General features: G+C 42.4%; 2 protein-coding genes across 2 annotated transcripts in view; both read right to left on the bottom strand.

The window, feature by feature from the left end:
• myo1d (myosin 1D) overlaps positions 1 to 1,658 on the bottom strand; it is a 108,819-nt gene extending 107,161 nt beyond the window's left edge. Inside the window, exon 1 of the mRNA XM_080478546.1 lies at positions 1,235 to 1,658. Within this exon, the coding sequence (XP_080334672.1) occupies positions 1,235 to 1,329 (95 nt within the window). The 5' untranslated portion in view covers positions 1,330 to 1,658. The remainder of the gene's footprint in view (positions 1 to 1,234) is intronic.
• Positions 1,659 to 9,732: 8,074 nt separating this feature from the next.
• On the bottom strand, positions 9,733 to 20,390 carry pdk2a (pyruvate dehydrogenase kinase 2a). Its single transcript, XM_080460088.1, has 11 exons — positions 20,174 to 20,390; positions 19,099 to 19,240; positions 18,633 to 18,704; positions 17,906 to 18,090; positions 15,713 to 15,802; positions 15,501 to 15,578; positions 14,590 to 14,666; positions 14,399 to 14,497; positions 11,950 to 12,060; positions 10,908 to 11,021; positions 9,733 to 10,742 (listed from the first exon to the last, which is right to left on the bottom strand). The coding sequence occupies exons 1-11, from the start codon at positions 20,289 to 20,291 to the stop codon at positions 10,599 to 10,601; spliced, it is 1,230 nt and encodes a 409-aa protein (XP_080316214.1). The 5' UTR covers positions 20,292 to 20,390; the 3' UTR covers positions 9,733 to 10,598.
• Between the last annotated feature and the right edge of the window lie 5,087 nt (positions 20,391 to 25,477).

Below are 25,477 nucleotides of genomic sequence, written 5' to 3'. Positions count from 1 at the left end.
CAAAGGTCAGATCGACATTAAGGTTCAATTCAGGTTAAGAACAGGTCTGCATGAAAGGAATGTGTGTGTGTGCATGTGTGTGCGTGTGTGTATTGGGTGGAGCCTCATGCATTTTTCCAAAGGGAAATACCGGTTTGATCAGAGAGCTCAAGAATGTCATGTAAGCTAAAGACAGTAACTTTTAAATACAAGTAACTTATTGTTGTTTCACATGAGCAAGCACACACACACACACACACACACACACACATACACACACACACACACACACCCACAAACAGGTGTTAAACATCCGGCCCGTGGACCAGAACAGGCCCACCACAGGTCCAAATACAGGCCAAAATCATAAGATTGTAAAATCTCAACAGCAACTGCTCCCACCAGTTTATTGACTTTGGTTTTAGTGAAGTAGTGACACAATACTGAGAACCAATGAAAACACTGAAGGTGGCGTTAGTATCAGAGCTTGTATGAATGGGATTTGCTCGAGATGCATAAAACAAGGCTTTTAGTTGAACTGCACAGACTCTTCTTTAAAATGTTCCAACTCTTTCCAGTCGGCCACATCGTGGTGTGAGAGTTTGCACTTGGCTTGGACGTCTTTCTGTGCGGAGTTTGCATGTTCTCCCTGAAAGTCTGCTAAAATCATGTATTTGAAACCAATGGACGTGTCTGGATGAGCAAAAGGTGTGAATTTCAATGGAGCTGTGTGACTCTATGCCTGTCCAGTATGTAGTATAAGAGTTACAGCCAGCTGGGGATTCAGACCTTGAGGAAACTATTTAGATAGGGATGAATTGTATCAGGCTTTGTAATATATATATATATATATATATATACACAAATATATGTATATATGTAGACTTCTTTGCGCTAAAATAAAAAAAAGTCATTTTAAGGTTGATATGCTGTCATTACCCTGAACTTAGAACCTGATCTCAGTTTAAAGCATGTCTTTATCTCAAAGCGTCATTGTGTTCCTTCAACAAGCTCAACACATTCATATAATTAGGTGGAAGATCACACACACACACACACACACACACAAACACACACACAAACAGACGGACAGACACACACACTGACAGACATCAGAATTAGTTTCAAGCGATCACTTTCATTCAGGTACTCTAAGTCACACTGAAGCAGCAGTAGAACGACAGCAGGTCTCCCACGGGCGGTGACTTGTTCCCTCTCGGGCTCCAGAAGGTGAACGACCTCTGCGGTCTCTCACCTGAGTTTGAGGTTTGCCATGAATTCCTCCATCGACACGTTGTCCAGAAGCACAAAATCCGCCTTTCCAAACTCCAGACTCTCGTGTTCAGCCATGCTGTTACAAATTCTCCCTCCTTTACTCCGGAAATGAAACTTTAAAAACTTGGTTCAGAGTGTTGTATGAAAGGTGATCATTGAAATGTTTCCCTCCTCTCCTCAAAGTGCGGCGCTGCGCTCCGTGCGCATTCCCCCGCGGTGCCAACTCAGTGCGGAGCTCCGCTCGGGCGTCATTCAAGGACCAATTCAAAGTTTAGACGCGTTTCTTCGCGGCAGTCTTTTCGACCAGAGAGTGAGAATGATCCCAGAAATGCCCTCACGTCCATACAAAGTTTCCACTTGTGGCAGAAACGTTTCCTCGCCCCGTTACACCGCGCGCAGGCCGCGCCCCACTTTTTCCAGGCCTCCTCCCTGAACGAGTGCCCACCAATCAGAGCCCGGCCAGCTCCCTAAGCCCCGCCCCCACCGTCCGCAGAGCTGTCAGTCAGCGTGTAAAGTTGAAAAGCGTCACAAGTATTTGTAAAGACCACCGAATCAAACCAAACCGAACCAAAACCGCTCGTTTCTTTCTCCAGGACATTTTTCCGCGGTGACGGGCGCCGCTCAGCAGTGAAACACTCCCGGGAAAAGCGTCACCTCTCCGGGTTGAAGCTCCCGAGGAAGCCCGCTGTGACCATAAAAGGGAAAAGTGTGAAATGAATGAACCTCTGGAGCGGTGTTGTTATTATCATTCACCCTTCTGTTTGGTTTGGAGGATCAGCTGCATCCTCGTGTTGCTGGAAAAGCTGTGGACGCAAGCTGCCACCAGACTGACAATGATGTTAGTGCGCCACCTGCTGCCGAATACACGCAAATACACGCTGCTTCTGCTTCTTTAACGTTTCTGAGCACCTGAGCCTATGAGCTACCTAAAGTTAGAATGAAGTGAAGCATTATGGGAAATGAAAGAGCAGATTTTGGTCAATCACATGATTTTTCTACCATATATTTGACTTTAATTAAGTGTCGTGTTCATTATGAGGAGATTACATCGGCTACAACAATTTTATTTGAGAAATGTAGGCTCAGATATTTATGAATATTTCTTGTGTTATACCTACTGTTACAAAAATCAGCCCTCTGCGAGAAATGTGTTTTCATCGGAGGGCTGCCATTGGGTTTGACTTGTACCAAAAATAAAATCCTAATTTATCTCTCCTTGACTTCAAATATAATATATACAAGACAGTATTAACCTCACTGCGCCACCCTGTGTGAAATAGATGCAGTCGCAGTTTGTAGATAAACACCAGATCGGGTAACATCAAGTAATTCATTCTCTGCAAAAAAAAGGTAGCCAAAATATATAATTTATAAGATATAAACACTAAATTTGAGAAGATGATTACTTAAAACTAGTAAAATGATCTGTCCAAACAGCAACTAAAATTCACCAGATAAGAAATCATGACCCGTAGAAATATATGACATTACTAACGGTTCATGAGGCGCTCAGTGCGCATGCTCGAGTCAGCTTGAAACTCGACGGAGTCGTTCACCTCCTCTGAATTGGTCAGTACGTAGTCGATCAGGGTATTCATTTTATGTTTAATGATTTCTTTAACTTAGCTCCTGGTTCAGATAAACCTCAAAAACAACAGAAATAATGTGGAATAAAGAGGCCAGTGCCACTAAACTTTATTGTTTATTTCCCTCACAAGTGTTTCAGCATCTTCTTATTGATACATGATGCTTCCTGTGCTTCGGCTGAGCCTCCAGGTCCTGGAGAGGGTGGGAATGGTTGTTAATTTGAAAAATTTTAATTGAAAACCAACCAAGCATATAGACTAAATTGTTTATTTTTGAAATGTCACAAGGCAAACTTTCCACAAGGTGTTATTTTTTTGTTGTATCTAAGAAGTTTAGAATTGAATTCCGAATTCTGTGAATTGTTATTGTTTGTTTCCACTGTTCAATTGTTCATACAAATGAATACAAATGATTTATTGAATGTAACATTTGTTTGATCAAGATCATTTTGGATGCTCTGTCTGCATGGTGTTGGGTGTAACATGTATGTAAAGACCAAGTGCTTCAATATTGTTATTATTATTATTATTATTGTTGTTATTATTATTATTATTATTATTATTATTATTATTATTATTATTAGTTATTGTTATTGATAATAATAATAATAATAATAATAATAATAATAATAATAATAATAATAATAATAATAATAATAATAATAATAATAAAAAAACTTCATTTTCCAGTAACCTGTGCCTTCCCTTCATATTTAAACTTCTGCCCTCTAACGTAAGGCAACCTTCGCCCACTGCCGCCACCATGTGTCCAAATCAAGTAACAGCAATGAATCTTTAAAGAAACTGAATAACTTGTCAACCTGTCCTACTGTGCTTAAATAAAAGTGAGACGTTTCCTGAACATAAACTCAATAGCAGGGATGTCAACAGTCACATTCTTTAGTTTGACAGAAATATAGATAGTTAGGTTTTTTTAAGAAGAATTTCAACTTCTTCACTGAAGAGATTTTACTGAACTAGAAAAACTAAAACTAAAAATGAAACGTGAACCTTACTCATACATTAAGCCTTTTAAAAATATATATTTTTATCTAATTACTATAATAAGACTGGACTTTAAAGCAAACACTATGCACATAGCTGAGAACCAAGTTTGATTAAATTCCTGAATATTTAAAAAGACAGATTTTGATCTAGAGGCAGAAAGAACATCGACGCAGGTCTTACAATTCATTTTGTCTGCATCACACCATTAAATCTATGTTTTGCATTTATTCTTCTTGAAACATGAATCTGTAATTAAGGCTGTGAAGTTTTGTGAGACTTAAATGGTTTTTTGGGGGGGGTTTTCACACTCAAATTAATGATTCCCTTTCATTCCTCCTGCTTTCACATACACCACCTTGATGGCGGCAGCCAGAGGCGTCTTCTCCATCCAGAGCTTCACTTCAGTCTGCAAGGAGAAAGAGGAAAAAGTCTCAGACAGAACTGGAGTTAGTCTCAGGACTCTGTTTGTAATAGATTTTAATCTCTGGAAATATTCTATTCTCTTTCACTGATCCGGGCCCGACGAGCGCTCAGCACAGTTCTGTCACATCTGGGGGAGCTGCGGCTGCATAATGAATGATTTTTATCTTCCGTCTGCCTTCTGGCCTCCAAACATCAGCGAACCATCTCGTACTCACAGAATTCGAGTTCCCCGCTGCACAAGACCACAGCGTTCCAAACAACAGCCAGGGCGAAGACGACCATCTGCAGAACACAGGTCTTATGTAAAAGATGACGACTTCTCGTTTCTTCACTCTGCTTCAGTGTCTGCATCGACAGAGAACTTGTGCAAAGATCGTCACAGACAGAAAATATTAGGATGCAGCCGATGTTGACTGGAGGAAACAGGAGATTAACTGTATATTAAAAAAGCGGCAATAAACAACTTCCTTCCATCTGATGTGTTTCTGCTCATCTATCACGGCAAGATTTGTTCGTCTTAAGCCTTCAAAATGAGATTAAAGAAAATTCCAAGATTTTAAGAGTGTATTTTCAACTTTATGTGCTTTTTATGATATAAAACTGCTAAAAGAAATAAACATTTAAACTGGCTACAATTGACCTTTCATCACATAAAAAAATCACGAAATTCTGAGTGGATTTCTGAAAATGATTACATGTGAACTATTATTACATAATTATTGTTTGTAAAAACTCTAAATGTGACTTTTTGGAAGCATTAATTGGGAGGACGTGATGATTTAGACAAGTTAACAGTTAGATGTTTATCTGAAGTATTTAACTGTGATTTCAACAAACAATTCATTTATAATTATTGATTTGGAGAATAAATGCAGAAGTTACCAAATATTTGGTGTTTTAAGTCATGATGAGAGGGACTCCAGGTCGAATCCAGAAAGCAGCAATTCAACGTGCAACGACTTCATGTGGGAACGTTTTTTGGGGGGGAAAACGAGCAGCTGACTAGAAATTCATTGTTGTTTTATTAACTGCACCTCTTAATTAATGTGATATCATCTGTCTAGATTGTCACTCTGGTATCAAAAACAATCATTTGTACTGGAATAAAGCCATTTTAATGTAACAAATAATGATTTATATGTACGTGCATGCCTGAGTCAACACATCTGTTTACACATTGTTTCTATTTTAGTGTTTTTTTTTAATTTCTTGCCCACATATTCTTACATATCTCTACTAAAATGCACATACCTGACCCAAACCAATCTTTATTTCTCTATTCATAGTTTCAGAATGTGTCCAAATGGGATAAATTATTCTCTTGATTTCTGTGAAAGGCAACACACTTCATCGACACTATAATACACGACTATTAGATCTCATGTTTTCATAATGAATAATTCAGAAGATATCGAAAAAACAGATTTTAGCAGCTGTACTCCTCATGTACATATACGTATGCACAGGACTTTTTTTTGTCCTTCTCTTATTATCTCTATATAAAGATATTGATCATCCATGTTAATTTTGTACAAACGTCTACAAATCGAAGCTTAAATGATGTCGGTGTTAAAAAAATAAAAAATCCCAACAACTATTAAATACCATAATTTAACTTACCATTGGTGGCTCGTGAGGAATGTGGTTGTGAAGTTGCTTTAAGTTAAACTTAAAAGAAGAAACAGTCCATACGAACACTGAAAGAAACCCGCCAGTTAACATCTGTAAAAATCAAACACTGCAGGAGTGCGACAAGCTGACGCTCACCTCTTCATCTCAGCAGGAAGAGAGGAAGTTGTATTATTCACCCAACTTTACCTCTCACACTCATCAGCAGTTCAGGCTCCAACAAAAGGGGAAATGATAGAATTCAGTTTAACAGCATCTCGGCCACTCCTCCGAGGTGTGAGTCTCAAGCTGCAAACGTCGACATGAAATTAATCTGCCGTTGGCTTTTTGTCAAGTTTGTGTGCTCAGCAGAGAGCGACAGTCTTTACTTGGTGTCGTGGGAACCGATAAAAGTATGAAACACACCTGTTGGATCGTTTTCGGTCCCCGGTCGGCTCTCCGAGGGACCCAGTTGTTCTGAGGAAAAACAAATGGATCTGATGAATGTGAACCAATGAGGTGGAGTTGTGTGACATTCTGCAGTTTCAGTTCAAGTAACCAAAGTATATTCTGAAATATCTTCAGTTTTCATGAATCTGACCAATTCACAAACAGCTTCTCTGAAGTGGTTGGAAGCTTGTCAGAACCGATTAGTTCAATTACCTGATTACTCCTGGTAATCAGATTTTTAAGGTCAGGTAAACATGATCAGTCACTCTTATTGAGTTATTGTGGACGAACCACCGAAACTATCTTGATGCAATTATTTCATTCAGATCGACTAGTTTCCTCCTCTAATCTTGACAGAGTCTAGTTCTGATCCATTTTGTTTGAAGCTCCTTAACTAAACACATTTCATTCAGGAATATTAGTGTAGTGTCGGGAGTGTGTCTGCTGATACCTGTGCTTCCTGCACTTCAGGATCCTCCCCATTCAGTGACATGTTGATGATGATCTTACTGGAGGAAGGCCGCCATGTCTGCTCAGACTGATGAGCCTCCTCAGGTTTCTGATCCTCCTCAGACTGATGAGCCTCCTCATGTTGCAGAGCCTCCTGAAGTTTCTGAGGCATGTCAGTGTTCTGAGCCTCCTCATTCTGCTGGTCCTCCTCAGACCACTGAGCCTCCTCACGTTTCTGAGCCTCCTCACGTTGCTGATCCTCCTCAGACCACTGAGCCTCCTCACGTTTCTGAGCCTCCTCACGTTGCTGATCCTCCTCAGACCGCTGAGTCTCCTGCGACTGATGAGCCTCCTCAGACTGATGAGGCTCTACATGCTGCTGACCCTCCGCAGATTGCTGATCCTCCCCAGACGGATGAGCCTCCTCATGTCGCAGAGCCTCCTCAGGATGCTGATCCTCCTCAGACCGCTGACCTTTCTTCTGGAGCAACAAGCAGAAAATATGTTCCAGGATTACAAAGCTACTGCAAAGACAAGATTTAGTTTTTCTTCACGAGCCTCTCAGTGAACCTTTATTGATAAATGATGAAAATAGCAGCATTTAATTCAAATGCACAGATCTCAGGTAAACAAACCACTAGAGGGAAACAGCAGCAGCGTCACCTGTCAGCAGTTTACTGCACTGGGAAGGGAAAAACACTTCAACCACAGAAAGTGACACTGGAATCAAGGAAACCTGCAGGTGAAGTGTCGTTACGTGCAGCACGTGGGGGTATTTATGGAAAATCACTTATTAGTGAAACCAGAGTCAGAAACTGGACTCTGGTTGTTCTCTGTGCTGACGGACAACTCACTACTCACTGGCTTTTTTAGTTGGTATTCGTAATGTTGTGATCTGGATATCAGTGACAGGTCACTAGGCCAGAGGTCACCAGGTCAGAGGTCACCAGGTCTGACCGAGATCAACCGGCAGTTTATCCTCTTACAGCAGCCGACTCGAGTCTTTCCCCCTCCAGCGGCTGAAAAAAACCTGCTTTACAAACTACATTTCTCATTTGTTTAGAGGTTCTGATTTATTGAGCTTTTACGTTATTCATCTATTTTATCGCTCATAATTTCTGTTGTTTGAATTAAGTTCAAGTTTATTTTTTTATTTTTTAAAGAGAAATTCTTTTTTTTAATATTTTTGATTAATCTACGATTTCAATAAATTGGACAAGAATAAGTAATTATTATCTTCAATGATAACAGTAGACTAGTTATATTTCGACTTGATTTAATTTTGAGTTATTAGTTTATTTCTATTTAAAGATTTCATTGTTTACAGTGATATGGTCCAGCGTGTCTTTCCTTCCACACATGAGTGTGGAGCTAAACGAGTCACGTCTTCAGTACAAAAGGTCGCAAGGTGACGTTCGGAGTGTCTGTGCAGAACAACGTGTTCACGCTGTGCCGTCTCAGTTTTTCTGTTGCCATGGCGTCGTTATCGGTGTTTAGTAAGCAGCAGATAAAGAGGAGCACTCTCTGTGGCCTGCTGGAGGTAAACACCTCGACTCGTGGCTGTTTTTGGGTCTGCTGGTTTACGAACGTGACGCTGAGCACGAAAGTGATGCTGAACATGACGTCTGTCACCTGCAGAGTCTCACTTTCTCACTTTCACGAAGGAAAACAAATGAAGCCTGTGCACGTTAAGAGGGTCGAGCTGCCGTGACCCGTTTGTAGACGTGCAGGAATGAACCATCTTTATACCTCAAAATATTTAATCTGAAAAGAGGTGTGGAGTCGCCTAGTTCACACCTTCATAGGTGAGTCACTGCCATGTCAGTGGGAGGAAGATGCTCTATAATCTGGATGTTAGAGGGGGAAGATGATCTATAATCTGGATGTTCGAGGAGGAAGATGCTCTATGATCTGGATGTTAGAGGAAGATGCTCTAAAATCTGGATATTGGCGCTCAGAGTTAGAATTGTTTCTCGTCACACTTCCATCACTAACGTATGAGCTGCATCTCTTCAGATTAAACCTACATGGCAGCACCAACAGACGTTCTATTATTAGAACCTGAGCCTGCGTCTCACACGCACCCTCGGAGGTCCACCTCCCACAATGCCGAGCGTCAACAACCTCTGACCGACTGGGCTCGGGGACAGAAACTGTTCCCCCCCGAGACATTCACCCTGTCATTTACCGCTGCGGTGGAGGTGAAACGTAACTCTTTGTATGGTCAAGAGTTTTATTTAGTGTCTGATGTTGGCCGGCACGGTGGTGTAGTGTGAAGCACGACGTCGCCTCGCGGCAAGAAGGTCAACGTCGGAGTCCTGGAATTGTAAGATACACAAAGTGTGAAATGGAAAGACCCAATGGAGTGTTAGATGTTGGATTAAGCGAATGATTGCGGCTTCATGAAGGGAACGGATTACTTAAATACTGAGAGGGAAGAAGGTTTTTTCGGATGACTGAGGTCATTGATATCTGACTGGGGAAATTGATCATTTTAAGCCTTTCATTGCACAATGTGTCTGATTTTATAATTTGTTTTTGTTCTTTTAGTCTGAGAGGGTCTAAATGTTCATTTATTTATTCATTTATTCTTCATACTTTGTTAAAAATCTAAAAAAAACAACAAAAAAAACGTTGTTGGAGAAACACATCCAACTTCAAATGTTTCTAGAGTTTCCAGAAGGTCCTCGTTGTGTTACCAACGTCTACAACTTGCAGAAAACCCTTTATTATTTGTAAATCACCTGAGCCTTACATGCAAACTGAAAGTAAAATGACCCCCCAGTTGCCCGTGGTTGTGAATGTGTTTGTATATTTCGAGATTCCATGTGGGTGTAGCCCGAACATAAAATGAAATAAAAACGGGCTCCGCCTGCTCTCCGTTTAATCTCAGGTCCGCAATCAGCCGCTCTGCAGGAATAATCCACTGATCGACACAATCAGACACAGTCGAACACGGCAGGCACCTTTTGTACCGTTTGTACATCATTTTGTTTTATTATTATTATCTGGACAATATTTACAGTGTTTACAATTCTTTCAGTCACAAAAGTGCAGCTATAAAAATAACTTTTACATACAGAATGATTTAGATTAATTTAATACAAAAAGAAACACACATGGACCCGGGCTGTTTCTGTTTCTGCTCGCATGGCACGCGATGGTCAAAGATCCCGTCGTCTGGGATTTAACCGCGTCGCCTCATTCAACTCGTCTGAAAGCTTTAGACCTCCACCGAGGTCTAAACTCCGGGGGGGGGGGAACTCCTCCGAGCTGCGCGATTCCTCATTTAATACTTTTGTTTACTGTAACTGATGCACAGAAAAGTGTGGTTTACATTCAGCCTGTTACTGAAATAGCTTGGGCAAAGATCCACCATGCAAAATACAAGAAAAAATTTAAAAAAAAAAATCCACTCAAAGTCATACTTTTGTTCCAAAGATACAATTCCGGAAATACTGAATCCAGTACGGAGAAATCCAACAAGGTGCAGCAGGAGTGTTGCTTCAAATCGTTTCAAGTATCTCAAAGGGGTGAATATGCTATGTTAAGGCTTGACTGAACAACAGGGACTTCCTGTTCGATGAAAACCTCCACGCAACACCCGCCTCACCCGCAAAAAGTCCGCTCACGTTCCACCGCGACGAGTCGCTGTTTTCTACTTGCCTACATTCAGAAAGGAAACGGGGTGGGGGTTCTGAAGACGTGAGCATGCTACCACAAGCTGAATGAAAGTCGGGGGGGGGGGGGGGGGGGGGGGGGCGCCGCGCTCCGGACCGCCGGCGTCCTGCCGGCGTGGGAATACGAGGGAGGACGGCTTCACTTGGCCACCTTGAAGCTGCTCAGGTCCAGCGGCTCCTTGCTGGGGATGCACCAGTCGTCGGCCTCCTGGCTCACTTGGTAGTTCTTCAGAGCCGTTTTGTTGTAGACGGGCAGCCGCTCGATGGAGTCTGTGGACAGCGCCTGGCGGGAAACCATTACACTTCCATCACAAACCGATCAACATCATCATCAGCTGCTTTATGTTGAATACCGGCAGTGGCCGGGAAGGAATTCATTTCTTTACGAAGGGATATTTAACAGGAGCGCCTCCTTCCCCCCGCCCGCCTCCCGCCGCCGCCGGCTCACCTTCAGGTAGATGACGGCGTCAGTGCCGTAGCCTTCCATGGAGTAGAGCTGCAGGTCCCCCTGGAAGTACTTGGCGTAGAGTCTGGAGATGGGCAGACCATAACCGAAGCCGGCCTGCAAAGAGGAAGATCGGGGGTTTAGCCAGCTCTGCTCCAACACTGAACTAACAGCTCTTCTCCATCTGTTCACGGACTGTTGCCGGAAACATGATCATGACATTTGGTTTTGTACCGCAACAAACCCAAGAGACACCAGCTGCACATGCAGATGTGCACAGCCTAACAACTAAACTCTTAAACTAAAGTCAAATCCAACATTTTTAATGTTGAGCTACGTGCAGAAGTGTTGAGAAACCTACAGATTGCAGTTACGGTGCACATGAGCACATTTCTTTCCCAGGATTCTGTTCAGGAAATGAAAAACTAAAACTCAATCATTTTCACTGGAAAAGGTTATTCAGACATAAAAAGAAAGGCTTTATCAAATTTGCTATGTGTATAATATTTTAATCTGTATCAGAGACTCTGGGAATAAAAGCAATAGATTGTTCTCTATTTCTTTAAAAAATAAATCGGGGGAGGGGTCATAAATATATATTTTTTCCATTAATTTAAATCACAACTTTTTAAGAAAATTTCCTCAATGACCTTAATTTTTCTTTGCAATAATTTCCACATAAAAAAAAAAAGCTTAAATGATTTACACAAATTGCGACATATATTTTTCCTCAATTAAATAAAATTTCTTTGTATTTTTTTATTCAGTTCATTTGTGAGCTCGAATTATTTGCAGAACTCCTTTACACAGATTTTCTGTATTTGCTTCGATTATTTTTACATACTTTGCACAAATTCTTGGACATATTTTCTCAATTGGCAACAATTTTCCAAATTTTCTGCTGGATTTTAAAAGAACGTTAACAACTGTCTGGTGTGCATCTGGCGCATTAACGAGCTGCTGTTTATAAAAAAAAAAAAAAAAAAAAAAAAAAAATGCAAATTTTTGCATTTAATTTTAATGAAGAAGTGAAACATTCTCCTACCAGCGGAGGCCGCGTGCTCTCGCCGATCTGCGGTGCAGGAGCCGTCGAGTACATGTAGCTGAAGAGGTTTTCGATCCTCCGGAAGGGGACGCCGCCTCCCGTGTCGCTCACCTGGAGAGAGGAGGAGGAGGAGGAGGAGGAGGAGAGGTCAGAGAGCTGTGATGATGCCGAGCTGTGATGAGAAGAAGCGCCTCGCTGTCGCCTCGACCTCGGGGTGGAAGCTAAGTGGCTTTCAGTTTGTTTACTGCACATGTTGTCGTGGCAGAGCCGTCACAAGCGGAGCAGGACCTGCATTTATCAAACGCTGCTGCTGCAGGAATATCAGTGAAAAGAGGCAATAAGCAGCGTACAGAGCGGGGGTGGTGGGTGTGGGGGGGGGGGGGGGGGGGGGGGGGGGGGGCTGGGGGTGAGGGGGTCAGGTAATCTCTCCGAGGGGCCGCAGGACAAACTGACTGCTCAGCATGATTCTACTTCATCTATCTATGAAAAACTGTTTGTTAAAGGGTTTTGATGAGCTGCTATTGTTGCACTAATTCAGTCAAATTCTTGTATTTTCCTCCATATTGTTGATTCAAACTGTAAAAACCCTTCAGCACAGTGCAGGAGGGTTAAAGTGTGCATCATACATTATTATCAACATACATTATTATCATCATACAGTATTATCAACATTAGGGATGTCCCGATCTGATCGGTAGATATCTAATCGGGGCCGATATTAGTGATTTGTGAGTGATCGGGGATCGGGAAATCCAGCCGATCACCCCGCCGATCTAAAAAAAAAAAAAAAACGCGGTCCGCAACGTCACCTAATAACCACAACAATCAGGGACTACAAGCTCCGGTCGAGCTGCAGAAGCTAGAAGCAGGCGGAGCGGGGCCATAGACCTATAAAACTAGAGTTATATGTAGTGGTTTATTTGTTTATGTGCAGAAGTCTACTTCTAAATTTCTACGTGGTCTGTCTTCTTCTGTTTTTTTATTGTGTTTGGTGAGTCACAGCTCCCCTAAAGGCCTGGCATGTGTACTACATGCCCTGAAGCCTCGCGTTGAGCCGTGTTCATAGTGAGGTGTGGACGGTTTTTTGGGAGCAGGCCAGGGAGAAAAAAGATCGTTTTTTCGTTGTGTGGATGTACCCTCAGTTTACAACAACAACTAAAGAGAAAGAGAAGAATTTTGATTCAATAAGTGAGTTTTACAATAATTTCTAGCAAAACAAAGCTTCTGCCAATAGTGCTTTTAGCTTCAGACATCTTAGTTGCTCCAAAAATAGACTATTGAGTATATTTGCAATAGCAATGTGAGTATCGGATCGGGAAAGTATCGGTATCGGCTGATACTCAATTCTGAAAAATCGGATCGGTATCGGGGGCAAAAAAGTGTGATCGGGACATCACTAATCAACATACATTAAATCAATAAAGCAAATCAGCTGCATGAGGACGATTCTTTTTCTCTACCTTTTCCAGGTGGGATAGAAACAAGCAGAATTATTATTGATTTGCTAGAAAAGAGCAGTTTAAAAAAAAAAAAAAAAAGATTTTATTCTGCCGATCTGCTGAAGGAGAATGTTTGAGACGCGGTAAAAAAAAAACAACAACCCAGGAAGTTAATCTTATCAGAGATTAGCAGGCTTTGTTTACCAGCAGACAGGGGGATTAATAGAGGGTGGAGTCTTTATGTAACAGTAGATTTGGAGTTGAGCCCACAGAGGAGCGGCCGAGTTTCACTTTAAAGGTGTGCAACGAGTTAGACTGTTCACCGTCTCCACCACGGGACGGCTTCTGGGAAAGTACTTTATATTAGTATTTCCAGATGTTTCAGGGCTTGTTTTGGTTTATTCTTCCCAGTTTCCACCGGCAGTTTTTCAGAAGCAAAGTAGTTTACCGACTTTCTTGTTGCTTTTTTGGGTTTCTAGATTTCTTTGCTTCTGAACTTGGCTTCTGGCCAACAAACAATCACTAATCAGGGCAGTTAATCAGTGTATATTGATTTATGCAACAGTTTCTGGCCTTTTTTCGATATGATAAAAAGTCACAACTTGCCAATAGTGTAATAAGATAGTTGACCCATTATTGTATTAACAATCAGTTGATAATCAAATGATTTAATCTAAATTATTAGATGGCTGAAATAGCAAGACGGTTTATTGTGAAGCAAATTGTGATTTTTATCTGTTTTCTTTGCAGGTTTTGTGCAGTTTGCTTTTTAAAAATAAGACATAATATTTGGACCAGGAGTTATAATCAATCGCTTCATGAATCCACAGAGCAAGGACACTTGGTTTATTACACTTTCCGGTTATCTATATCACACTGATGATGAATTCATGACTTGTTGTGCAGCTCGATTCGGCAGCACATGGATGAAATCCACTGGACTTGACAGCAGCCACCGAGTCACTCTGCTATCTCAATTATTTACCTGCAGGCTGTGTTCTGCAGCTCACCTTGATGGACATGTCCTCTCCTCCCAGAGACACCAGGACCTGGATGGGCGGCAGCTCCGTCTTCTTCTCATGAGTCTCTATCGTCGCTCTCATTGCGTTCTGCAACAAAAACAAAAAGAAGACGCTGAGAATCTCATTCCCGTTCACGGCCGACTGTCCCGTCACTGGGCGTCGGAAGCGGCGTCTCGTACCTTGAAGAGCTCAAACAGCATGTGGTAGAGGTGAGAGGGCACGTACACGATGCTGATGGGATGGTTCCTCTTCTTGTCTGCACGCGGGAAGAGAAAACACTTCATTCAGCGCTCGCGATCCCCGCCACTCAGCGACGACCTCCATTAGATGACTCGGCTCGGGGTTCGTTTTTGGAGGAGGGAGAGTCAATATTGTGCGATGCATTGAGCCGTCGCCGTGGCCTCGGAGCTTTAATTGGACGCCTCTCGCGTCCGTCTGACTGCACTGACACTCAAACTGTGTGTGCACGACGGAGCGCAGCCGCTCAGGCTCGCTTAACGACCATACGATGACTTTAACCCTTCGGGGGAACGGGACGCTCACATCGAGAGCAGGGTGGCAAACACGAGGCTTATGGGCTAAAGCCGGCGCGCAAGAAGCTCCAATCCGGCCGCAAAATCTTAAAATAAAGCATTGATTTTTTTTTTTTTACAAATTTCTTAAGAGTAGCAACACGACACGACACCGAGCTGAGCTGTCGGCATGAAAGCGAGCTACCTGGTTGCTACAAAACCAGCCTCAAAGCCAAGCTGTCAGGGGGACTTTGTGAAAACACCCAGAATGCAACAGCTATGGGAGATGTTTTTTTTGGGACATTTCACTGTATTTTGCACCAGATGGTTTCATTCAAATTGGCTTTATAACGAGATTGTAGTAATTCCGTAGTAATTGTTTGGTTTTTGTGAAAATATCAACGTTTTCACCACAACAAAGAAAATGTTTCAAGTGTACCTTTATGGCTCTAATATATCGGTCCGTACGACTCAGGATGAAATTTGGCTTCATGCGGCTCCTGAACTAAAATGTCTTTGCTGGTTTCGACCATAAAAATGTCTATTTTTTTCTTTATGGAGTAAAATCCGGAGCTTACGGTTGATCTCCTGCAGGTCCAGATCCGGGGAGCGGAGGTAGTACTGGTCACACAGGTTCTTGGCACTGTAGAAGGCATCTGATGAGAAAAGTGAGAAATGAAGTCAGAGGACTTAAAACGGAATGTGAAGAAGCTCTAAGACAACAAAGGAGCGATCCAAACAAACGGGTTTCCTTATGTCAGGTGCAAAGTTTAGTTAAAAAGCTCCTCACCCTGGACGACGTCGGCGACCTCACACTGAGGGTCGATGCTTCCGATGGTGTTGGGGTGAATGGGGTTGGTGGTGCCGTCAAAGATCAGAGCTGCACACAGGAAAAAAAAAACTCCAACAGATTACAGGAGGAAATGAGCGAGGTCGGACATGAGAATGAATAAATGAATGTAATCTGAGTAGTATTAAACCAGATCTAGATGTGGAGGAAGAAGAAACTTTATATAATCTATATAATCTGTTCAATTCTTTTACTTTACACTTCACGAACGGAGATATTCAACAGTGCATCAACTTCCAGTAAGATTGCTCATTTTTTAACTTGAAGCTGAAATCTAAAATGCTTTTTGTCCAACTGTTAGCTATTTAAACGAACTGGATTAACAAAAAAATGATGAACGACTGCAACACTGCCACCTAGCGGCTTAAAAGGGGAAATTTTTTTTCAGCATAAGAGCAGTTGGTTTCCTTCATTTCATCTGTGATTGAAGGCAAATGTAGTTAGTTTTTTTTTTAAATTTAGGGTTGTTGTTGTTTTTTTTCCCCAATGAACTCTTTATTAGGCAGAGGAATATCTGGAAACTTCAGTAACTGTTAATTAGACATTGTGTAAAGACAATAGGAACTCTTTCAATCTGAAGATGATTTAAGTTAATATTGAGTGCTAGTTTAACTCAGTAGTGGAAAGAAAGTGACTTTAAAACCTTTTAATATTCTATTTAGAGAGATTTGAAGCAATAAATGATGAAAATGTGCAACTTTAAGCTTCTTTATATCCTAATATCTGTTTTCAGTGACTGTTATAATATAATATACTTACAGAATTCTCTCTGCATTACATACAATTACAATTTCTTTACTTTCTCAGAACTGAAACAGCTCTGGTGCAGAGTGAAGGAACTACATGACGCAGACACCAGCTCCAGGTTGAATAAAAAAAGAAAACTGCATCCAGACAGAAGTTGTATAACTAATGAGCCGTGAAGTTTTGCGTTCATGCAGAAGGAGTTCTGAAACACAATCAGAGGAGCGACATGCACGAACACACTTTGTTCCACGAGGCTGGGGAAGCTTTCGACAACACGCTCCACCCCGAGCGACACGATTTCATGGCACAGCGGCCATGGAGCCTGAGCGACTTCGAGTCTTCGTCCAGGGACCGTTTGAGTGGAAAAAAACACAAAGAAGACGAAGGAACACATACGGAAGCAGGGTCGTTCTGTCGGTGCCGTTCTGAACGTTGTCGAGCAACCAGTTTGGATAAAGTCTGTAGAAGATGAATGTTTGAAGCAATAAATTAATGGAGGAAAGAGATCGGCTCCATCGAATCTTCCTGGTCTCAGTTACACAGACGTTGACGTTCAGAAGAATGACTGAAGATATCAGTTTGAAGCGTTTGCTCCAGCTTCTGGAGTATGTTATGGAGACCCCCCCCCCCACACACCTCCCTTTTACTAACCCACAGACACACGACACCACCAGACAGCTGAAGCTGTGCTGTGGTATCTGCCATCAACACGTGAGCCGAAAATTCTGTGCGAGAATAAACATCAGCGAGATTTAGTTCCTGTCCACACGAACCCAAATCATCTTTTTCCTCCCCGTTGTTCTTAAGAGTTTCCCGATGTAGTAGATATGCCAGGCTGATAGGTGGCACTGTAAATCCGCCACATAAATACACCAAAAATGGAGAAATGGACAAATCCAACATCTCGTCAATCTGGAGCAGGTCGTCCGCCTACCCTAACAGAGTCCAGGGGTCATCGGGTCGAGAGGCGGGGCGATGACATCATCACTTTCACCAAATGCATCTCGTCTCGTCTCCACTCGTCGAAGCCGAGGTGGTGTTTTCAAGTTTCCCCACTCCGGAACCCGTTAAAAAAAAAGTAGCGTTCATGTGTACCGAAACATACAGATGAACTGAGCCTCGGCGTTGTGCCAGTTATGAGGAAGAGGAGGGAAGGCGGAGGACAATTTGGGCACGTTTGTTGGGGTGAGAGTGTTTGGAGCCACTGAAAACACAACTTTTTAGAAACGGCTCCCAAGGAGGAACTTTTTTTTTTTACTTTTTGGTGGTCTGTCCACTAGAATGTCGGTGTCCCATTGTTAATGTTACGAGCCGATTGTTCCCAGCTGCCTGTGCACAAGCTCCCCACAGCAAAAAGTAAATACCAGCATTCAAACTTAGACTCACTGTGCTGATTGATGAGCATTCGGATGGAGATGCGGCTCATGTAGAAGCGGTCCAGAAAGTACTGAATGTTCTGGTTGGTGCCCACATCCTGGAAAAAGAACTCCTTGTACTCGATGATGCCCTGGGCCATCGTCGGCACCACGTCGTTGTGTCTATTTCTGATGGTGACGAGAGCGTCAACAAACCTGGCGGGAAAGACGGAAGCAGAAGCAGCTTTCAGAAAGGTGGGAAACACACAACAACCCAAATCCTTCCCGAGGCCCCGTTTACACAACGTTTCAAGTGAAAACGCATCATTTTTGCGCCTTCGTTTCAGAAAGGTTTTCACGTTTACACAGAAATGGCAGAAACACTGAAAACGATGGGAGTTTTCATGTTGGGCCACGAGTGGCAAGGCTGCCATGTTTGTTATTGTCCATCTACTGAGCATGTGCAGAACAACTTTTTACTACTTTTCTGCCGTCGACAAGGAGACGGCGCCTGAGCGTTTCCAGAAAGTCTAGTTTCTGACGACGACGGAGTCAAAGCGTAAAGGGGCGTCAAAAAAATGCAACAAAAGTTTTGCTTTTTCACTTGATATTTGTTGTTGTGTAAACAGGCTCCAGGTCTGGACTCACAGCTCAGTCGTCAAATGTGACCCCAGAAATAATTGAGTGGAAGAAAAAAAATTTCCTCTAAAAAGTGACCAGCGGTTTAGAATAACTTCACACTACTTGGATGAACTTACTCTCCGAGGACTCGGTGGTCATCAGGATTCTTGTCCAGGAACTCGAGGATCTCCATTAAACTCTGGATGTACCTGTTAGATCACAGATAAACACGTGTGAAGACACTTCCCAGCATGCCGTGAGGATGTTTTGTACATTTCTGGGACCACGTGGTGTGTGTGAGAGACGTGCTGTGTGTGTGAGAGTGTGTGTGTGTGTGTGTGTGGGGAAACTGGGACAAAGTTCAGCAGCAGCCGCTCCCCCCTCGTCTCGCTCAGAGCGGGCTGCTGGAGAGCGATCAACTCGGTGAAAGGCAGCCGTGACGTCACGGAGCCAGGGCCGTAAACAACCAGGCGGGGATCAAAAACAGTTCAACCAAATAGCAGAGAGGCTGAAGGACTCCGATCAGGACCACTGGCCTCTTCTGTTCAGGGGGTTTTGGGCCAATAAGAGACTAAATGTAAAGACGGAGTGAGTTGAACTTACCAGCTTTGCACCATTTGCACAGACGGGGTCGTGAGCAGTTTGTCAGGCAGCAGATTTATTTCCTTCATGATGTTTGAGAGCCTGACAGGAAGCTCCTGTCTCAGGAAGACAAAGGAGGTCTTTTCACAGGCGTTGATGGAGCCTAAAGCAGCACAAAAGCATAAACACACAGTTTTTAAATAGGAAATGAACATTTTCAGCAGGTTTTGTTTTTTCTTCAAGTGCCCAAATCGACGAGTCATCTGAAGGAGACAGTAATAATCTACCTCTAATTCCATAGCATTTAAACATTTATCAAGCAAATATACATATTTACTAACTTCCCAGTGTGTGACACAATATCTAATCACAGTACCAATGAAACAAGTTGGGCGTGTACTTTGCAATCTGCAGTGCAAATAACATGTTTTTCAGGATAGTACATCATTATTCCATTTTTTCAAACAATTTAAAAAGAAAATAAATATTTTCAATAAACACACCTGCCAACATACACACTATATCACATTTCAGCACTCTAATTCATTGATATGTGGATATTTTGGTGTGTGTCCCATATTTCACAGATTTAACCATATATAGAAAGCGTGGAGTTGCATTTTCGTTTAGGAATGTGTCCTTAAAAAGCCTCTGCTAAAAACTGACCCTGAAATACCCTTCAAAATGCTTTCAGGAGTGATATTCTTTTTCTTTTCCTTTTTTCAATTGATGTTTTAGTGCTCTATAAAAAGTTATTTGCACCTTTTTCTCTTCGAACAGCTTCATCTTTGTATTTTTTCTTTTGAAAGCACTGATTTTTCCATGTCAGACTTGCGGATTTGTTCAAATTTGGAAATGCACGAGGCCTGCAGTGTTTTTTGGGAGGTGATGGTAGAAGTCAGGGTGTCCTTCAGGGACCCTAAACTGTGCAGCCTGAGCTGATGCAACACTCCCACCGGAATGAAGCCACGAGCTGCAGCCTGCAGCACCTCCAGTACACACACACACACACCGTCATTTCTCATCATTTCACACACATCCATCATTTCTGATCACACCCAGCTGCATCCCGCCGTTACATAACAAAGTAACTCACCGAAATCCAGGAACTGCTTCATGGAGAGAGGAGACGGGGAGAATTTGGAGAAATGCTCGATGTGTTTGGGGACGCTGGCCAGAGCCGCGTTCTTCATGATGAACCTCACGAACTTCATGCTGAGACAATGGGAAGACAGAGAAAGAGAAATAACGGTCCGGTTCTCTGTCCCTCTAACGTCCGAGACGGTCCAGCTTCTTCTGACCAGAACCTGTTTACTGCTGCGGGTAAGCAGGAGGCGGCGGCGCGAGCCGTGGCACAGCAGCCAATAGGAACGCACGCCTTGTTGTTTACGTTCTGCACGGACCAATCAGAGTTCTCCAAGGGCGGGGTTAGGGAAATTGGTCCCTGTCATTGAGGAAACGCCCCCAGACGGTAGAGAGAGTCTCCACAGATTATCCTTAATCTGGAGATTAAATTAGGGAATTTGGGGAGATAATTACCTTCAAAACAGTGTGAGGAACCGAAGATTGACCTGTGAGGAAAGGTTTTATTTAAATTCAAACTGTTTCAATGCAGAAAATATCAAATCAATAAAATGAAATAAAAAGTTAAAAAATGTTCTACAATTATTAAGACATATAATTCATTCGAGTTATTTATGTCCAAAATGCCCAGTAAAATAATCAATTATTTTTACATAAAAATACAGAAACTACAAAGTTTATGTGACTATACAAGCAATATATTAGTTCACAGTTTGAACATTTATTAACAGACAGACAGACAGACAGGCAGACAGACAGACAGACAGACAGACAGACAGACAGATAGATAGATAGATAGATAGATAGATAGATAGATAGATAGATAGATAGATAGATAGATAGATAGATAGATAGATAGATAGATAGATAGATAGATAGATAGATAGATAGATCGATCGATCGATAGATAGATAGATAGATAGATAGATAGATAGATAGATAGATAGATAGATAGATAGATAGATAGTTCCCTTTCAATGTAGTCAAGTCACTTTGTTTATACAGCACTTTGAAACAACAGCTGAAACCAAAGTGCTGTACAAAAGTAGACATAGGAATCTTAAAACAAAGTGCAAGCAATTAACAATAAAATACAGTAAAAACAATAAAATGGCAGCAGTAGAAACAGGAGCAGTCTCAACCTTGGTTAAAAGCCGATGAATAAAGGTGTGTCTTAAGATTAGTTGTAAAAATAGGCAGTGAAGGGGCTTCCATGATGCCCAGTGAAAAGTTCCAGTGACATGATTGACTCCCTGACGTCGGTCTGAAGGTTGTCACAGTGAAGCAGATGGAGGATCCTTCCTTAATGTCATCGTGTGGAGACCCCGTGTCGCCTGCCTCTCTTCACTGTGTGGATTATGAAACACTCCTGCTATATCTGGACATCTGCTGCTGCAACAGCTTGCTCTCCTCCGGCCTGTAGTTTGTCTGCAGACCCCGAACCGGATTCGCTCTCCAGTCAACCTCGGCAGAATCGCATTAGTGAGGTAGACTGCTGATGTTCGTACACAAGGCTTGTCTCAGTCTCCAGGACGAGGAACTTATCAAACCCATCTAGAAGAAAATTGTTTTCTGAATTCATCTCAGATACAACCTCAACTCATTCAAAAAACAACTCTAATCTCAAGCTCATGTACGTATTGTAAATTTTTATCACATGTGTAACAAAGTCATACAACACAAACTGTGACCAGCTCAAAACACCACAGAGTGATATAATACCACTTGAGCAGGACTTCACATGGCTTCATGTCACGTGATTAACAATAAATTTAATTATTGGGCCTTTTTTTACAAAGCTCATTTTAAATAAAGATGATTAAAACACACGGAAATAGAACGGGAGAATTTGCCACTGGGATTATTAAAATATTTCTATTCTACTCTATTCTGAGGAAACTTGCCTGAGGAAATTCTGGGGGAGATTTTGTTGTTGTTACGTTTTACTCCAATAATTCATTTATGTTTAATTTAGCATGTACAGTGCAAGCAGCATAAGACACTGTCAGCTCAGCCCTGGTACATAAATATTACATCCTTTTGAAGGAGTGAAATGCTCTCTGTTTTGAATATGCAGCTTATGAAACATGTAGGGTAAAGACTCCCGGGAGCCCGTGTTGAATCACAGCATGAAGATTTCCTTTAACTCACCTGCAACAAACCATTAAAAACAACTCAAAAACACAAAGCGATTAATTGGAGGTGTCACCTGACGCTCAAACCGAGAAGCTGGCAGCAAACATACAGAACAAAGATGTTTAATCAAACAAAGGTGAGGCGGCTTGAAGTTAAACTCGGGGGAATTCACCTCCACCTCCTAATCTTGAAGATTATTGAAACACGTAATCCCCTGTGCCCCATGCCTGTTTCCTCCTGTGTCGATGGACAGAAGTTTGCCCTCTGTGAATGATTCCCTGGAAACTTGCCACCATCGCTTTTGAATAGAAATGCCTCCGTCAGGAACACAGTGTGCCAGTCAAATCTCCCAATAACATAAGTGCCGGCTCTGTCATTACAGTTGGTATTGTCCTGATAAAGGCGGCCCGCCCTTCACACTCAAAATATTTGTTGTTGAAGCAATAAAAACTTCAACGTGGAGTACAGATTAAAGAAACTGACTTTTAGTCCGACCCTTTCAGGACGTTATGATGACAGAAGTTGGTCACATTGTTTTCAAGTTGTTCAGCAGGATTTGTCCTACATCTGCTCAGCGTTTGATCGTGTTCTTCATCAGGGTTTTATTTTTCTAAAGGTTCACTGAGCAATGACGATGCCCACTTAATAAAGACAAATCACGAACAATTTCCACACCTCATGCAGGTTTCAGTCTTATTTGTGTGCAGGATGCTGGTGAGGTTAACAGCTTTGATTCACTGTGAGAATATCACAGAGTTTACGTGTTTTCCATCCAACATTGACGACTCTCAGGCAACGTTGACACGACAAAGTGAAAACGTGTTGTTACTGTGAAAAGTTTAACGTTTGCATGGAACTCAACATGAAGTTTTCATGTTGGGCCACTAGTTGGTGCTGTTGTTTGTTTTTGTAATGAAACCACACGCACAATGTCCATACATGGACATTTGTATGGACATGCACATGACCAGTAGCAGTGTTTCCCTTGTTTCCACGGCGACGGAGTCAGAGTGTTGTAGGAGCCGTTTTTAAAAAGTTGCATTTTCAGTGGCTCCGAGCACAGCTGTCCTGTAAACAGACACACAGAACCCAACAACAATGTTCTGTTTTCGCTTGTGGCCTGCCATGCGAACCGCTTTGCTTTCAGCGTTTCTGCTGTTTCTGTGCAAATGGACATCGTTTTCAAAACATTACCGTGTAAACTCAAAGGAAAACACAAAAACGATGCGTCCTGACTTTAAACGTCATGGAAACGGGGCCTAAAACTGGAGACATCCACAATGGGGAAAAGGAGATGAGGCTGGAGGGACGGGAGGGGCTGGACGGGCTGGGGGTTTGGAGGGGCTAGACGGGCTGGAGGGTTGGAGGGGCTGGGGGGTTGGAGGGGTTGGAGGGCTGGAAGGGCTGGACAGGCTGGGGGGTTGGAAGGGGCTTGCTCCCCCTGGTACTTTTCCGCTCTCCAGCCTGCATTCCTGCCATCGGTCCTCCTCTTCTTCACTGTCAACAACCAGCCAAGCTCGTCAGGCGAGAATGTTTGGACGTGCCGTCAGTGACGGGTTTTAGAGGTGAGTAACTGGACATAAACAACTACAGTGGAAATTCCCCCCTGCTGCCACCGGCCTGGGGGGGCTGTTGATGACCCATTTGGCAGAAGTCGCATCACTTCAGTCAGAAGCTGCATTTAAATGCTGATCACTTCCTCACGAAGACTAACAAATCAACTGACCTGGTTTAAGTTTTTAATAAAAATTCAGCATAATGCATCATTCATGTCTGCAATCAGTTCAACAAGAGCAACACATTTAACATCCAATCAAGTTCATTTGATCTTTTTTTTTATCTCTTTCATTGTTTCTGTGGACAGTGTAATGATTACAACATTCTCACGGTGTTTAGTCCCTATTGACCAAACAAATGATGGTGGCAGCGCTACATGAATTAAAGAACTTGTTGCCCAAATCAAGAGCATGAAAAGAGTCTTTTTGTGGCCATTATAATACATTTGAAAGGATCTCCTGCAGTGAACAATGAATAAAGCAGTGAATGGAAACCGAGGTACTCATTTCATTCAGGGGTCACTCGCAGCACGATCGGATCTGTGGGTTGGACTAGTGACTAATGACAGCGCGATGATCCAGAAATAAGCACAACTACAAGTGTTTGAGTACTATGACTCCTCCATTTCAACATGATCACATCTTTAATGACGTCTCCTGGTGCAAAATACTACAAACGTCATCCTCCAAGATTCAGGTCCCGTTTACACGACAACGTTTCAGTAAAATGCATCAGCTTTGCATTTCTGCTTCAGAAAAGTTTCGGGTTCAGACGTCAACGTCTTAAAAACAACGTCTGTTTCCATGGAAACAACGGAAATGATGCAACCAGGACCGGAAGCAGTGTTTCAGAAAAGTTGTGTTTCAGAAAAGTTGTGTTTCCCTCCGTTTCCACGGAAACGGGTCTGAGCCGTTTTTAAAAAGTTGTCTTTTCAGTGACTCCGAGCACCGCTGTCATGTAAACGAGAAACTCAAAACGCTACGAACCTTTCCCGCAGTCACTTGAAATCGGCGTTAAGTAAACGGGGCGTCACACAGGACAATGTCGATAGATAGAACCAGCAGATGTCGGCGATGCAACTTTATGGACGCAAACTACTGTTAAACCCAAAAGAAGGAGAAGAAGAAGAAAACTAATTTCACTTTTAACTTCCTAATTTTACTGTATTTTATTTGACTTGAATTTAACTAAAAATGTTTTTCCATTTCTTTAACATTCCAGCATGTTGTATTCTTCCACACCTCGTGTTTTCTCGCTGCCAGAAAACCAGCAACTCTTCAGAAATGTCCGAGCAGAAAACATGGAGAGACACAGAAACGCAAAGGAGGAGGATCACTGAAGGCGTGTGTGGATAAAAGTGTCCCTTCCGTTGGGGTTTTTGACCTGTTGTCTCCTGAAGGGAATGAGTCTGAATCCCTCAGAGGCTTTGTTTCCTCAAACGATCACAGTCTTTCCTCTCAGCTGTCCTCCAGGTGTAGCTGCAGTATTTTGATTCATACCATGAAGCTGATTAGTGAAATCTGGACGGACATTGCCTGAAGCAGAAACCTTTTTTTTTTTTTTAACAGAGTGCCACATCCCAAAAAAATCCCAAATGGCTGGCCCACCCTGTGCAAACCGTCTG

The sequence above is a fragment of the Lipophrys pholis genome (assembly GCF_963383615.2).
Source record: "Lipophrys pholis genome assembly, chromosome: 1".
Classification (NCBI taxonomy): domain Eukaryota; kingdom Metazoa; phylum Chordata; class Actinopteri; order Blenniiformes; family Blenniidae; genus Lipophrys; species Lipophrys pholis.
Note: the sequence above shows the minus strand (reverse complement) of the source record. Positions and strands in the feature narration are given on the sequence as shown.